General features: G+C 48.2%; 1 protein-coding gene across 1 annotated transcript in view; it reads right to left on the bottom strand.

Annotated features, from left to right (window-relative positions):
• The window catches only part of LOC124179845 (MOXD1 homolog 2), a 91,663-nt gene that overhangs the window by 45,000 nt on the left and 29,937 nt on the right, over positions 1-16,726 (bottom strand). Inside the window, exon 2 of the mRNA XM_046564647.1 lies at positions 3,099-3,421. Coding sequence (XP_046420603.1) covers positions 3,099-3,353 — 255 coding nt within the window. The 5' untranslated portion in view covers positions 3,354-3,421. The remainder of the gene's footprint in view (positions 1-3,098; positions 3,422-16,726) is intronic.

Consider the following 16,726-nt stretch of genomic DNA (forward strand, 5'->3'; position numbering starts at 1 on the left):
ATCGGATTACGGCGCGCGTCGCGAATGCGGTGGCTGCAAAGATTTCGAAGATAGCCTATAAAAGCGGTTCGGTACGGGAGTTTCATTTACTCGGACGACGGTAGTAAATCTTCCTTCTCCTATACACGTGTACGCGATCGTTCGGAAACGTGCAATTTTCTCGGCTAAAACGTGTCCCACACTATTTTCCATTCGTTCGCCTGCAATGCTAGGTAAAAACGTCGCACGTAGCTTCCCTATTATGTCCACAATATACGTATTGAACGCAACCACGGTACGAAGTTGGTATATAAAATAGCCGGATCGCCGAGTGAATAGCCGCATAAATACAGTCCTCTGTGCGAAGATGATACAGAAACTGGGAATCATTACGAACAAGAATGAGCGGCGATCCTTGTATAAAATACGCCGGATTGTGCATTTTCCGCTGGATGCATGATCCGCACGCTGCAGAGAACAGCGATCGTACGCGACCGCATCAGTTAACCATTGAAAGGCAACTGCGTCCCGGTATCTTGCAGTAGCTCGCTACCCATGCACAGGGTGCATGGCTGTAACTCGCGAGGAGTATGCAGTCGGAGTTGGATTGGGATGCGATTGGGTGACGGCACGGTGAATAGGATTCAACACGAATGCAGTTATACCGGACCGTGAATGCGACGGTGGTTGTGTTTGAATCCGAGGCTTTCAATAGCCGCGCAGCACTATCGCGCCTACCGAGTATAAATGGTTGTAATTTTTAATAGGCTTACGGTTTATTGGCGCCGGTGAATCCGGCCGTATCAGCGCGACCGACTGGCAGGAGGTCGAAAAAATTCGGCGTCATTTGTGTGAGATATGAATAGAACGGGAATTAGATTTTCGCAACGAAAACGTTAATTGTTTCGCAAACGTTGGTCGCGTCTCGGCTGCCGTTTGGCTGTATAGAAATTTATGAACGGTATGAAAAATAATTTCGCTATTTTATATTCACCGGTGCGGGACGACAGCTGCGGTAACGTTTGATGAAATAAATAATTGCATTCGTCGAGGCGACGGTCGCAGTCTCGTAGGGATTTTCCAAGTGCATTAAACTCGCTTTCAACGTGTACGAAATACCCACACCCACCCTGATGTAGAAACGGAGTGGCGTTTTCATTTATGCCGAGAGCACTCGTTCCCTTAACTCTCTTCTACCCCGCTTCTCGCCGCTCTCTCGACTCCCTTGTCTGTCTTTGACCCGCCCCTCGCCTCCCTTGATCATCGACAATATGTGCCAGAATCCACGCGGCTAAACAAGTACCTACCGCACTGCAGAGCAGCATGATGCAGAGTTCAAAGTACTCGAAACTCCGGGGTAAAAGTAAACTATTTTCGTCATCACGTCGCGCCGCGTTTTATATCACGGCGACGGGACTGAGGACGCGGAGGGACATCTGCGAAACTATTCGAAAGCCGTAACGTGGAATCGGGAAACGAACCGCGTAGAGATAAAAGTGACGTGGAGAGAATGAATAACAAGGGTGCCGAGTGGCAAGATGAAAGAAGACTCGGTTGAAATGTTCCATAGACAAGCAGGTTATAGTTGTAGTATAAACCTGGCCGTGTTACCGAAAGGTGAAATGTGTGCGCCGTACCTGGACCAAGAGAATTTATATAGTGCATCGGGTCAAGCGTGTATATCATCCGCCCAATTTGCTCCCGGACTGTTAACAATTGTAATGAAAGTTAATAACACCCCTGACTCGCCGCGGCGATAGAAACTTGCCACGCGAAGCGTCACTGAATTATTCATATTGGTCACTGTGAGAAATGGGAATGGACTTATACGTGTGTAACTACCTACGGCTGCAGCGTCGAGATCGCTCGGTGGTTCTAGACAAGAGAGCCGCTGCCCCATGGTGCCGGATAAAATAGTCACGTTACAGGTATGGGTTTTATAAAGGTGTCCGCGGCGGCTGTGTACGGGGAATGCCCGCGGTCAGTTCGAGGTCCAGATGCCCGGGGCTGGTCTGGTTCTAAGATTACAATCATAACGAAAAAGCCCTCTCACTCCCATTGGTCGGTTGTCGTGCTGCTCGCCCCGCGGCTGCGTTTGTTCCGCACCGCGACTGTGCCGAGAGAACCGAACCGCGGGAGATTCGCCCAGCGTTCCGCGACTCCTGCGGCCTGACCTGCGCATCGGGCGAACAGAAGCGACGCTCGTTCTCGGACCGGCATGCATTATGGAACGGAGAGACGCGATGGACGGCGATAGAAGTGGTGAAAAAATAGCCAACACGCCATACCGCGGACGCGTTTAAATATGCGACTTGCCGACTCTTCCGCTACGCTGCTGCTGCAATGCCTGCGATCTCGCAAGCGGCTCTACATTCTGCCACGTGATGCTTGCGGTCACTCGGTATTCCCGGAAGATTGCTTTCTTCTATTATACCGTTCCGCGTTTGCGATGTACGTTTTACGGCGAATTCGTGCAGGACGATCCCTGCCGCTGAGTGCGTGGTTTTATCGTAGCTTGCGTACGAGGGAAATAATCGTCCTGAATTTTGGGGGGTGAAACGCAGATGATCCTTGGCGCGCGACCGACGGTGTCGTCGTATAAAATAACAATAACGCGTAATGACAGGGCGCCTCGACCGCAGTTGGTGGGATTCGTTACCGTTCGATGCACCGATTGAAACCGGACACCCGATGCTTACCGAAGCTCAACGACTATCATTACCGACATTCCCTCAGCGGATTGTTATAACCTTCGACTCTGTTATTACCATACGATTGACCGGGACACCTGATCGCGACGGTAGCGAGCCTCGAAAAAATCAGTGCAACGGGATGTTTCAGAGTTCGTTTCACGTCGCTCGATGCAGGCTCGATTGTGTCGGCATGTCTGGATGAAGGATGATGTACAAAAGGAGCCAGAAATAATGTAACCGCTTGCGCCAACTACCGGAGCCGGGCGCTTTGCACCTTTAAACTTGAACGGCTTTACAGTAATTAGGTTCCGTCGCTCGACGCGAAAATTCTCGTACCGAACGACCGATGACGGGAAACCCGCCCCGGATCGAAGGCTGACGCCACGTATTTCTCTAATCGCGAGATAATGGGGGTGAGGATCTTACCTGGAGATGAACCTGTCCATTGTTGTCGACCCAGCCAATGACCATGTCAGCTCCGGCGCGTCCCTCATCCTTGGTAAATCCCAGGCCAACGTAGCCCAGAGTCTTTACCTGGACCTCGAAGGTGACGTCCTTCTCACCCGGGGTCCATAGGACAAGGAAATTGTTGTCGAGCACCGCGCTGTGTCGCCATTCGACGCAAAGGCAGTTGCCGAAGAGAGCGAACGCGATGATAAAAGCTGCAACGAGAGCTTCCATCGTTCGAGATGAGTACTTTCCGCGCCTCTCTCGCCTCGCCTTTGAGACTGTAACGCGACTCACAGCATCTGGAACAGAAAGGTGAACGCAACTGTTGAGCAAAATTCCCTCAGGTCGGATGGAGTACAGCACATTTGCCTCGCAGCAACATCGACACCTCGAATGGGACGATATCTGCAATTCTTCAGGATTTCGTCATCCCGTTCTTTCCACTTATCTCTCATCTCTTAGGCCAGGTGTAATCTGCATATGATACAATATTCACAAGGAGTCTCAAATTTTCCGGTCTTCGTTACCCCCTGCGGCTAGGTTAATGGCGAGGATACGCGGCGTTTCGAATGGCCGTTTAACAAGGGTGTTCGCGTCAGAGAATATAACCGGCCGTTAGTTACAGAGGTGAAGTTCCGCCGCGGAGCTCGACAAGGATGGGGAAAATTGGAGGATGGAATTTTCAGCTTTTGAATATAATACGTATACGCAAAATCCCTGCAACAACTCGCAATATTGCTAAGCTGGCAGGTATTCGCGCGGTGCGTGTATATATATCCGGGCGATAAAGGCCGCATCAGCATCCCGCTACGATCCTATTAGGCGAGTTTTACATCCTCGTAGACCAGGTGAGAATATTGCCTTTTAATATTTGAGCAGGCGAACGAGAGAGGCACTCAAGCCGCCTCTGTTGCCTCCCGTTTTCGCTTTTCCCACCGCGCGTTCGTGTCCCTCCCTTTCCACCGGGTTCCGCATCATCCGAAACTGCGAATTCAAACGGTCCGTGAAAGGTACCGGCTCTAAGATCGCCGGTTCGGAAAGATGCGGGGGCCTCGGCACTTGCTCCTCGACAATGGTTGGCAGCCACGGCGAAACTTGCGTGTTTCGAGCAATTTTGGACTCGATATCGCGCCGGGACTCCAGACGACCCCCGCCGACTGCTGACTAAGTTCGACCAAGTTTTCCACGAGTATCATGCCGTAATTACAAGTGGTCGTATAGTTCCATTTCCAAAGTTTCACCGAAAGCAAGTCCTGCCTTGCCCAGCCCCAAACTTATCACAGTATCGCGGTTCGAAACCTGACGCGGATTGTTTGACACGAACCTACAATCGTTGAGCAGACCGAAAGTATTCGTTGTTCGTCCGGGCGAATTAGGCCTTGATCGATCGATTCACCAACGCCATTTTTTTTTCTTCGATTTGTTTTTTTGTTCCTAATTTTTAAATGGCTCTGATCGTGAGCACAAACCGTCGACTGATTGAATTTCGACGAGCGGTCGGACCTGCACCGGAATATCAGAAAATCCGGAATTTGTTCTCGACAACAATTTAACCAGATTCATTTAATTTATAGCACGTTTGGATGCAATGAGGCATCAGCACCGGGGTCAACGAGAGCGGCGGAGGTGAGCGGAGGGAATTGAAACGGTCAAGCGATGCCCGCTATTGGACATTCCAACACGATGCCGGGAGTGCTGGACGTAATTTGGAGGCAATCGACTGAACGACACGCCGCAAATCAAAGCCGACCCAGGTGATACTCGCTGCCCCAATTCTGCGGGGCCTCGTTTATTCGTTAGAAGCTCCGCAGGGTGGACCCTTTCCAGCGGAGAATTGCCGTTCCGCGAAAAATTTTCACTCCCCCGGCTCTGTGACAGACTCGTTTTCCCGACCGTGCTCGAGTAGAAAGGCCGGAGATTCTAAAATGGACCCATGTTTGCTTTGTTAGACGACTGGTGCATTTGCGCGGGTGGCGACAACGAACTGCACTAGACGAGGGCGGAAGTTGACCGCGTAGGATGGAACACTCGGGTCACCCAGGTCGGAAAGGCATCAAAAGCGACCAGGCGTACGGTCAATTACCGTTGATGGTAGGTAGACGTTTCCCGGACAAACCGCGCGTTAACGAGCTAATTAGCACTGCACCACCACTTGGGGACGTTATTCGAGTATTTGGATGCAGGTGGAAGACTCGCGGAGAAAGATTTCATGCGGCAATGTAACAACGCTAGACGTGACGATACGGGCATTCGCCCATCCAGTTTCAACGCCGCAGCTTCCAGGTTGAGGATGCAAATGTGCGGACGGGATACAGAAATAGAATGGCATGTTCGACGGTTGAAATTTTTTTCTTACAGGCAACCCGCGCACCCGATGATTTTCAAATTGCCTCGTGACATTTTTGTTATACCGCGTAATAGCCTAGATAATCACGTTGAAATTTGCAATTCTTGTACATATATCGAAAGTCTATTTTTCTACTCCTTCTCTATTTGCGGGTAATTAAGCAAATTGCGGTTTACGTATATACACGACTGACAAAGCTGACTGCAGATACTTAATATGATAATTGCCAGAGTGCGGGAAGTTGAATGTTAATTGATAGACTGTTAGATGCATACTGTAAAATTCAACATATCTTGATGATATTTGTTGTGCTAAAGGATTGTAAACAATGAACTTGTACAGAGTCTAGATGATCGACGTCGAAATGACTGTTTGAATAAACAAAAAGGTAATTACGATTGTGGATCAGTACCGCGATGCTACGATCAAAGCAATCGGAATATCCGAGAGCTTTGTGTCGGCTCTGTTTGAGAATAAGGAAAAACGAGCTGATATCCACTTCAAACGCGGCTCGCCGCTATACGTCATACCGATATACCTATACCATGCATCGACCTAGGAAATAACAGATAGTGAGGGAAGAAAGCCGAAGGAATGCGTCGCGTGGTTCGGTGAGACGAGCTTTCCAGAGACGAGCGAGTCAGAGAATGTCGTCTGAAATAATCTATCGATCCGGTTGAAATTGGTTTGCGCTTTTCGCTCGGTGAAAATTGTAGCAGCGAGTAAGCGGTGCCGATTCTCGTCATTTGGCGAACGAGTCGATCAACCGATACGCCACAAATACTGCACCCAGCATTATACTCTGGCCTCAAATTCTCTCGGTCCAAGAATTTGTCTATTTTTTTTCATCCCTCACGGTGGTAGCCAATCGTCGAAAACTTATACCTTATACCGTTTCCTACGAGGATCGGCAAGCGACGAGCACGCAGCAAAGCTGATATTTGCCTGCCCGCAGCTCTCGGAGGCTGATGAAGGCGATTGGATTTGCGGCGGTTTCGAACCTCGTCAGTTCCGGCTGAGAAAGCAATACGGGATGCTGGAACGGGTTGTTTGTCAATTTAATTCCCGCTCCCCTACCTGGAAAATTATTCGCGTTCTGTTCAAACCCAATTCCGCACCGGCTCCCGTTCCCCTTCGGGAAACGCTGCGAAATTATTATTATTATCATTATTATCGTCATTATTATTTGTTTACGGGCGGGAAAGAGAAATAAACAAAAACGGCCCGCAAACAAATGGATTAACTCGAGATATTATTACCGATAGAATCTAACTGCGTTTCGGGTACCAGGGAGTTGGAATGAGATTGGACCGACTTTCCACGACTAAGAAATAATTATTATTCAGCCCGAGCGCAAATGCTCGTGTACTAAATCGAGGAAGGAAGGAACGAAGGGGGTTATGCCGGGAACCTGCCACGAAAAATATTCAATTTGCACCCCGTGGTGAACACGCGACATTCGGTTGTGTCGTTATTATTTTCCCCCCCGTTTCCCGCCAGCCTCTCTTTCTCTATGGCCGTGCACTACTCGGCCGTTTCTCCTCTCGCGTTTACCATGTCTCGGAGAATTAGAAGTGAATTTAGGTAGCTGTGTTCCTACGTTGTATTATAAACAATATTATTATACGCACAAGTGTATATAAGCGTGTATATATATATATGCCCGTATATACCTTGTATAATATATGTTTAAACACTCGAGAGGGATACACACGTGTATTCGTAACGTTCCGTGTTATACGAATGACCTACTTGTGCCCCCCGCGTAATGAGAGAACAGTTGCGAGTCGTTTGGTAGTGAGCATGTTGCCAGCGACCTTTGACCTGTTTATTCGGCTCGCAATACCTTCAGCGAATTTCCGCTCCAGCGAAACGTCGCCGTATCCTTCCTGGCATAACTTCGCACTCGTAATACAGGTATACTGGCTCTAAAATGAAAAATATAAGAGAAGAAAAATGATAACAAACATGGAGGCAATATAACGTATGAAAATTTCAGAGGATGATCGAATGTTTACGTTTCAAGCGAAAGTAAACCTCCGCGAAACAAAAAGCAGCGTTATTCGCCCTCGAGGTAGAAAAGAATTCTTCTCACGAGGGTAAAAATTTTCAATCTGAACTTAACGAAAATTTTGCAGGTATCACGAGTACCCTTTTTGTTTTTATGTGGCTGAAACTAGCAGCGACCGCTAGCAGCCAAGAGGCATGAAGCCTGAAACTAGCAGCCAGAGTTAGCAGCCGCCAAACGTGTTGAACTTCGTGGAAATAGAAAAATGCGGTTCAATCTTATCCTTATAATTGTATGAACGTATCGGGGGTTCGAGGTATTTCACAAGATTTTGATTTTCGGACTTCACTACCTCATTCGGACGAACGTTAGAACGTTTGGCTGTTAATTCTGGCTGCTAACTTCAGCTCCGTTTTGTTTTTTCACCCACGCTTACGCGATCTTCGTTCTTCGCCAAAACTCTTGTCCGCGGGTCAAAACTTGGTCTGTTTCGATTTTCTGCCAAGTCACTCAAACAGATACCTCAACGTGATCATTTCATGCTCAATTAGATCCCGGAGTTAAGTCAAGCGGGAAAACAAATAAAAATATAAACGTTGAAAATCTTGAGCGAAGGAGGTGGTGGGAGGCCGGTTAGTGAGCAACGATACTGATTCAACGATGAAAACACAGCCCAACTTTAGTCCTCTTCAATAATAATACCGCTGGTGCGCTGCACGCTGGCAAATGGAGAACTAACGAATGCTAGAGAGTTTGCTGTGCTGAAACAAAGCTAAGTGATTTGAGAAGAAATTACGGCTAGTACAAGAATGTGTAATAGGTAATTCAGCTACGGAGAGGCCAGAGGCTAATGCAACACTGCGAGGTCTCGCGAGTCGCGCTCCGCCATCTTCTCTCAAACTGCCCCGCGGAATCTGGTAGTTTCCTCTACCGAAGAGAGGGCACTTTGTGGCAAAGTACTGGTCCCGACCCTCCGTGCAGCAATATTCCACTACTTTACCGGGCAATTTGCTCAAAATTATGTTCAAGTTTGAAAGACTCTCCAAGTCGCACGAACGTGAGTTCCTCGTTGGACGAGATCGCTCTCGAATGGGTGAATACAAATACGGTACAGACTTTGCTGTACGATATTTATCCCTCGTGTTCTTCTCTCCCCGATCCAGATTACGTACGATTATTCCTGGAATCGGTCACACAAGGCGATCAAGCATAACGAACCGCGGCGCAGAGACAGTAGTCAAACATTTTAATTAAGGATGGACCGTTCCCCCGGGCCCCGCAGCACGCTTTTGCGTAAGGGTTAATTATTTTAAATTGTTCCACCGATGACGAAACTCCGGTGAGACTATTCGTAGGCTGAAAAACATGTACGCTGAATTATTGTTTTGTATTCGAAATGACAAAAACACGGGAGCTCGAGAGGCTTGTTTGTATGAAAGGGTGTATTTTCCTCCCAGTTATTGAAAACCGAATGAACAGTGAAGGGGGTGAAATGGAACCAACTATGAACAAATATGTGCGGATAAAATTTCACCGATGTTTTATCTGTGATAAAAATAAAGCTTCTATAATCACCTGACACACGACTATGTGTTAAAATAACAAAGTTGATAGGCACATTGTACGGCGTAAATTAATGAAACCACCGAAATGACCGAATGAAATACTCGCTAAGCCGAATTGACTGGTTCCAACGATCCGTTCGATTTTGAAACCAAGTACTCGCTTGATCAGATTCGTTTTAAATTCGAATCCACCACTCCATTTAGGAAGATTATTCTTTTTCTTCTCAAAACACCGGAAGAGAACATCCTCCGTGCTCTCCGTGCTCTTTGCTGCGAGGATATTACGCCACTGCTGCTACAACAGTGGTACAACACGTTAATTAAGGCGCTATAATTGCGTTCACCGCGACTACAACCAGTTAATTTATGGCAGATACGCGCCGTAAGGAGAAAGTTAGTTGAAAAATCGTAGCGGTAAATTTTTCAATCATTGGTTTTTGTTCGTGGAGAATTCGATCCAAAAAATTCATCTCGCGATTTAACCCATCGCTTTCCATGCCGAGCTGCGTTATAAACTCAGAGAGTAAGTAGGTACATCCTCCAATTTGTTTGCGTGCCAATGTTATATGTACATACATATTCCCGATGTAAAACATATCAATTAAGCTAATGTTACCCATGACAGTGGAGCCGCGAGTTTCTCGTTCCCTTTTTAAAGTAGAAACGACGATATTCCTCGATAGGCGCCAAATTGAAACAGTTTTATACCGTTGTTAGTTGACTACACCTACACCATTTCCCTCTCTCTTCCCCCTCTCTCTCTCTCTCTCTCTCTCGTTTTCTTTCTCCCTCTGCTCTATTCGCCCATCAAATATACTTGCCCAAGTAAATAACAGATTGCTCTATTCAACCGGAAATTCACCGAAAGTGTACAGTTTTACAGTCCTGGGAATGATTGAAGTCGATAATACACGACTATGAAGGTTGCTCTCTGTAGTTCCAAGAATCTCCGAACCTGTAGACACACAAATATCAGTTGTAGCCTCCGTCTGCCCGACGTCGCCGTTGTCGAGTATTAACAATACTTGTTCCGATTACTTTCGAGCTGTAGATCGAGCTAAGAAACTCGCCGACATGTTTTCCCAATTGTGGGACGCTCGCCCGTAGTTTACCCCTTGTTACGTTGAAACGGGTTCACGGATCAAGTTTACCTTATACTATATCGAGAATCGTAGTCCTCGCCTGATGCAGCAGTTATTTATCGATCCGCGCCCCGTTTTCAAATGGTACACAATAAGTCCAGCCAAGTTGGCGGAGGTTCTGTGCCAATTCGAAAAATGGGTAAATTTATGTCTCCAAGGTGTTCCAAGGAGCGTCTGAGCAGCGTTTATTTAAGCCGTGCACTCGAGTCTGGCTGGGAATACTCTGGGTCAAGGTCACCCCGCGAAAACCGGTCGACGAGAACAAAACGGAGCATCAGAAGCGACGCGGCAGGCTGGAAGCTGATAAAAAGCACACTGGTCGCGAGGGTGGAGCGTCGGTTTGGTGAAAAGTGAGAAAAAATGAACACCCGCCAACAGCTTCATTGTTAAAAGCAGCAACTGGTTGCCACAATTAAATTCCACCAAACCGAGCTTTAATTATCTTTTCATAACGGTACAACAGTCCATAAAGTTCAGCGCACACTTCGCAGGAGATACCATAACTTCTGCACGTTTTAGGCGCCAGCAGGATAAATTCAAACGTGGCGGACAGGGCAAATGGTCCCTGTCGACGGTAATAATAAGGGCAGGATAAACGACTGGTCAGAGATCCGCTCTCGAGGAGGCCTCCGGATCCTTTAGACGGTTCTCCGCAGTTTCGCGTGGTTTCGCCCAATCACTGGCGTAGCGAGGCGCTAACAAGGAGCCGTGGAACGGAAACGGGACGGAGTTGATGCTCCTTTGGTGAGCTCGGTATCCGTCCTCCTTTTCCGCTTTCCGTTTCCCCCCTTCACGCGCGGCCGCGCTTCGCGCTGTTCTCAGATTGGCAATTGTGCGGAACCACCTCCGTTTCTTCCTCCCGCACCATCCATCGACTGCCACTGTTACATCGCTCCCTTTTCTTTCTTGCACCCGCCATTTTACGTAATATCTGCAGTTCTTCAGCCGGTTTATCACCCCGTTCGCTATCCAATAAAATCCTATCGCGACGGGAAAATACTTTCACGATAATGATCCCTCGGCTTGGGTGGCCTCGCGGTCCTCGGCCAAAGCGGGTCAGCCAACCTTCCCGCCACCCCTTGCCTCCGGGCCAACTGGGCGTCGCCAACACCGGCCTGATGTCGATGACAATCGATTACTCGGGCACGAGTCGGTCCGAGCCCATATATCTCTCGTCTTAGCTTTCTAAGATCGTGACGTAGTCACAAAACCGTTCAGGGTGGTGATGCAGGTGCCGAGTTGCATCCACACGTACACCTTCTTCATTGGGATGAAGTTACTATCCATTCGATACTCGAACCAAGGTAAAAGGACCCCACTTCAGGTGACATCCTCGCGACCTGGGTGAGCAATCGTCGCCGTCGTTTCAAACCCTGCTCCGAAAGTTCCAGGGTTGTCGTTTCTTTCTTCATTTTTTCTTCCTTGTTCATTGTACCGGAGCGAAAACAAGCCGTCTAAATATCGAAGGTTAGACTCAGTTGTCGTACATTCGTGCACGCATGCTTTTACGAATTTCAAAAATTTCAAAACCGAATCGTTAAATTCATAGAGTAGATTGTGAGGAGATACGAGGAGGAAAGTTACTGTGAGCTTTACAACAAATAGCACAGTGCTGCGACGCCGGCATGTGTTTACAGAATGACGCAGCGGACTCGCCCTCCGTGAAAGTTCACAAGATCCAGTCGCACGCGACGACGTCTCTGACTAATGGCGTTCCCCCGCCGATATTTATACTCCGGGTGCTTTATGCGTGACGACGGCATTACCCCGCAGGACTCGATGTAGACAAAATTAGGACAAAGCTGTACCCGAAGGACACCGAGGTACGGCTCTGAATTCAATTTCCCTTCCATCCGCAAGATGTATTTTTTTCTCAACTGACGAATGAATTTTAAAACTCGGCGCCACGCATCCATTTTTTTTTTTTAATAAGCGGACGCATCGCGTTTTAAAAAGTTTATCGAAAACTGCCGATTCTTCAGTATTTACAATTGAATAGAATGAAAGTGGAATTTATTTGATACGGAATCAGAAATTTTCTGATTAAACCCGGTAATTTGAAACGCCCGTATTTGCCCGGGGAGGTGGAGAGGAGAGGATTATTGCTTGTTGCGTTTGTATAACGCCGGAATCCGTGGGTAAATATTGCGATAAAATATCGGCTTTTGGATCCAAGGGCTCGAAATAATGGAAAGTCGTATTTGGTAGGCCGACTGGTGAATTTATATGAATGCCGTTTCCGATTCCTCTGTACACAACGATCTACGATATCCGTATACCTACATCGCCGCGCACCCACGCCTTCCAACCAAATATTCAAAGTGCTCCGAGTTTTCGTCTGTTTCGAGAAGGGATTATCCCGGATCGACGGTTCGGCCTTTAATCCCACGGTATTCGCAAAACTCGTTAGAGGGACTGAGGCGAGAATAATTATTGAATGACGCTAAAACTTGAACCCGAGCAAAACTACAATCCTTGCCGCCTGCCGGGGAGTAGGAGGAAAAGTAGAAGAAGAAGAAGAAGAAGAAGAAGAAGAAGAAGAAGAAAGGAATGAAGGTGAAAATAAATATAAAATAAGCAAACCGAGGGGAATAAAGATCGCCTAGAATCTCGACTTGAATAGCAGGCGTGAAATAACGGGTATAGGCGGTAGAATCGATAAAACCGCGAAGAAGAAGAAGAAGGCTTGACGTTACAGTCGCATTCCCTTAATAAAAGATTCGATCAACATACAAACGCCGGTATAAAACGGGCATTCAGTAACGCTCTGCGGGGAAGTCGAGAGACGATAGTCGTGACAATCACCCGTGTCTTCGCCGGTACAGCGGTGGTGAGGACGGTGGTCGTGGTGACACTGACGAAGAACAAGATTTCTACGAAGAGTACAAATTGGTCGTTTAGACGCGTCTCTCCATGGGCATGAAAGAGGACGAGAGCAGCGGCAGGAGGTGTAAGCCAAGGCGTGTCGTAAACTGCTGGGGAACCACGAGAAACTTGAAGAAATGACCCTTTGAGGACAAATCAAAGAAGGAGGAAGGGGGAGGTAGGGAACATAAAAGTTCGACTCCAACGCTTCGGACGTAAAATTAGATAATGCTAAGTAACGTCCGGCTTATCCGCTCTTTTATTGAATTTCAATTCGAATATCAAGGCAGAGAAAGAGGAAGAAAGAAAGAGAGAGAGAGAGAGAGAGCGTGAATCGTGTCCGTCTTTGCGACCGGCCGGAGGCCCGTTAACGGATTTCAAGTCGCGGAGAATTTCTTGTTTCAGGTATATTTATATCCCTCGTTTCGATGATGCTTCCCGACAAATTAGTCGTAAAGTATGAGTATAAAGGAGTACTTACACATCAAGTAGGCAAGTCTAAAGGCGGAAAGAAACGTGGTCGTTAATTTCTTTATAAAAGCAATAAAACACTCGAACCGAGACTGTACGTGTGCGTGTATGGTATGGCTGGTATGGTATCTCAGCGGCGACAGATATCGGATGAAGGCGCAAATGGGTTTCACACGATTCAACAAGGTTGTAATTCCCGCGTTTAGCCGCGTCTTGTAATGGCTTTTACTGACTTCGGCCGATGGGCTTTACAGGAACGGATTATTTCAGTGAACAAAACATTGCGAGGTCCCTCGGTCCATCTCTTTCCCGACGTCGGAACCAGCGACGACCGAAAGATGACCCGGGTTTCTTGTAATTCCCACTATCATCTCTCCTCGTCTTTCGGTTTGACAAACATCGTGGCACCGCATCTTGTGCCGGGGTCCAAGTTCGGTACACACCTTGAAACGTCGACAAATTATTGTCGTTTTGTAGCATTCGGCTTTAAGGTAAAATCAATATTTGTTGTAGACGCGACGTCGCGGGTACGGTACACGCACGGTGTTTGCACACACGCAACGATCATTATTACGCGTGATTTTAAGTCCTCCTTTTTCCTCGATTCGAGCAAGGAGGAATTCCCATTTTTAACAAGTGGGAAAATTCTACGCGAACGCAAACATCGGCGGTCGGATGTGCACACATAATATATTATATTTCGACCCGGCAAGGATCTTCGGCCTCAATGCCATTCTATTCCGGGTGGGCATAGCACGCCGGTATTCTCGACGGTTAACCAGCCTTTCTCCCAGCCAGCCAGTTCCCGAGCTTTGGGAACCCGGGTTCACGCTTCCATCCGCTTTTCCCCCTCTCGGCGAAACGGGAACGCCGGTGTTCGCAGAGGCATGGCCTTTCCTTGTGCCTCGGTGCTCCTTGATGAACGTCGCGTCATTAGAGTCTTTAGCCAGAGGCGCACACTTCGTTTGGAACTCGTGTATTCCCCAAAGAATACCCGAAACGCCAACCAAGACGGATACGAGGTTCCGGCTGATTATACTACCTGCAGCGTCGGCAGGCGGGCGGAAAGACAACGAGGCGGAGTTGCCGTCGCGGGGAAACATTTATCCCGTAAAGTGTATGAAGGACCAGGTCCGTGCGGAGGGCCTGAAAGCTCGCTTCGTTACACCGAGCTTCTTTCTATTATCTTTGATCGTTATTCAATTTTTTCCCCACAGCCCATCGATAAAAGTCCAACGGCATTTGTAATCGCAGCCAACTATGTCGGTGGACACGATCGATCCACCGTTCGGCCAGCGGCATCCCCTCACGACTGTACGGACAATAATCCGTGTGAAATATTATTTTAAAAACACAGCCCACTCGCCGGGACTCCGGCTGGGTTTCGATGGTTTGGGCGGCCGTTGTGTGCACCGAGCAAACAACGACGTCGGAGGGCAGGTGTGCCAACATCACTTTTGTTAATCCTTGTCTATAATTCCTGCGGTGCTTTCGTGCTGGAATCCTGGCGGAAAGATAGCGCCGGTCCACGCGACGCGATCGATGAAACGATTTCGACTGATGTCGTGGAAATTGACTGCGACAACCGGCCTAAATTTCACGATTCAAAGTCCTCTCTCTCTCTGCTGCGTAATCGTCCAAAAGGGTCATTAAGGGGAAAGAGAAGGTCTACATAAGGCAGGTATAATAATGATCATTCGCCGAGAACGGATATAACGAGAACTTGCGGCTCGGTTGACGTTCGAGAACTCGAGCGCTCTTACACTGTACCTCGTACCGTTGCAGGGATGATAGACAAGCAGTATGAGAAGGATTTACGTTGAAAGGGAATATTCAGACTTGCTTAGGAGTTTGTTGTTCCTGACACGCCTCGATCTTCGCTAAGCCAAGCAAACAACCCTTTGCCGTTCGGAGGCACTTAAACCGGGGCGAGGTGAAGCAAGGCGGAGCGAGTGAGAACGGTGCAGCATCACGGACACGGGTGGTGGTTGCCGGGAACATCGAACGGTGATCCTTGTGCTCCGAGGATGGGAGGAAGGACGGAAGGAAGGAAGGCGGGATGGTAAGAAGCCGCATTGACGGGAGTGAATGAATGGGGAAATGCCGGTTGTGGGATCGCTTTAAAGACGGTTCAATAGAAATATTTATATTTTGGTTTCCGCGGGGGCGAAAAGGGCGAGAAGAGAACAAGAGAGAAGGCCTCGAGCGGGTCCCGCTGCCCGCTGCATTATTATTTATTCATGCGACTGACGAGGGAACAATGCCTGGCATTCGTTGCAATGCCTGGTATTTACGCGGCATTTTACGGTCTTCCGATCACTGGAAAATCGCACTACTCTTTTCACCACGAACGCGTTTATTTACTCCTCGTCATTTTCAACGTTTCTCAACAAAAATAACATTCATCCGTCGCCGCGGGGGGGGAAGACGCGATACGTATTCTGTATTCCCAAGTTTCGGGCCAACCGGTTCCGATTCACCCGCGTGTTTGCCCCCGAAAAGCGAAAAACAAGACCCTAAAATACGACTGGAATTTGGGCTCCATCAGCCTGGGCGAAACGAGGAAAACCAAGACATGATCTCGGCGCGAGGATTTGGATTTTTTACGCACAACTTTGCTGCCGCTGAAATGGCGAAAGTTTTCCCAAAAGGTATAAGAAGAGGTGAAAGCGCGTACATATAGATGTAACGGCCGTAAGCAAGGTTCATACATAATTTAATTTACCACTGGTTAAAATTCTCCCGAAGCATTCGGAGTCGGCGGTAGCTGCGCCGGATAAGCGAAGGTTCGCGGACCCAGGATGCGTTAATATTCTGGTAGGGAGATGGGTACCTTCGGTCACGGTCGACACTGGGGGATGATTTTAGGGGCGAGTACGACCCGGGCGACATTGTTTTCATACAAACTAACCCGCGGGTGGAACCAACCAGGCACCCCGACTCGTGCCCGACGCAACTGTTTCTCTTATCGCGAGTTTCAATCTCTGGCGCGTTGCATGCCAACAAATCCATCATTACTCATTCCGGGGGACGCAGTCGGTCGACGGGTTATAAATCTTCGAGCGTTAGACCGGCGAGGAAACTGGAAAACAGGCCCCCTGTTCTGTCCCTCGTTAGTTTTCCCTGGGACAAAAAGGGTCGGGTCCCGATTCCGGTTGATTAGACGTATCGCGTGGGCGTAGGTAGGTACAAGTGAATTCCACAAC

The sequence above is a fragment of the Neodiprion fabricii genome, chromosome 4 (assembly GCF_021155785.1).
Source record: "Neodiprion fabricii isolate iyNeoFabr1 chromosome 4, iyNeoFabr1.1, whole genome shotgun sequence".
Classification (NCBI taxonomy): domain Eukaryota; kingdom Metazoa; phylum Arthropoda; class Insecta; order Hymenoptera; family Diprionidae; genus Neodiprion; species Neodiprion fabricii.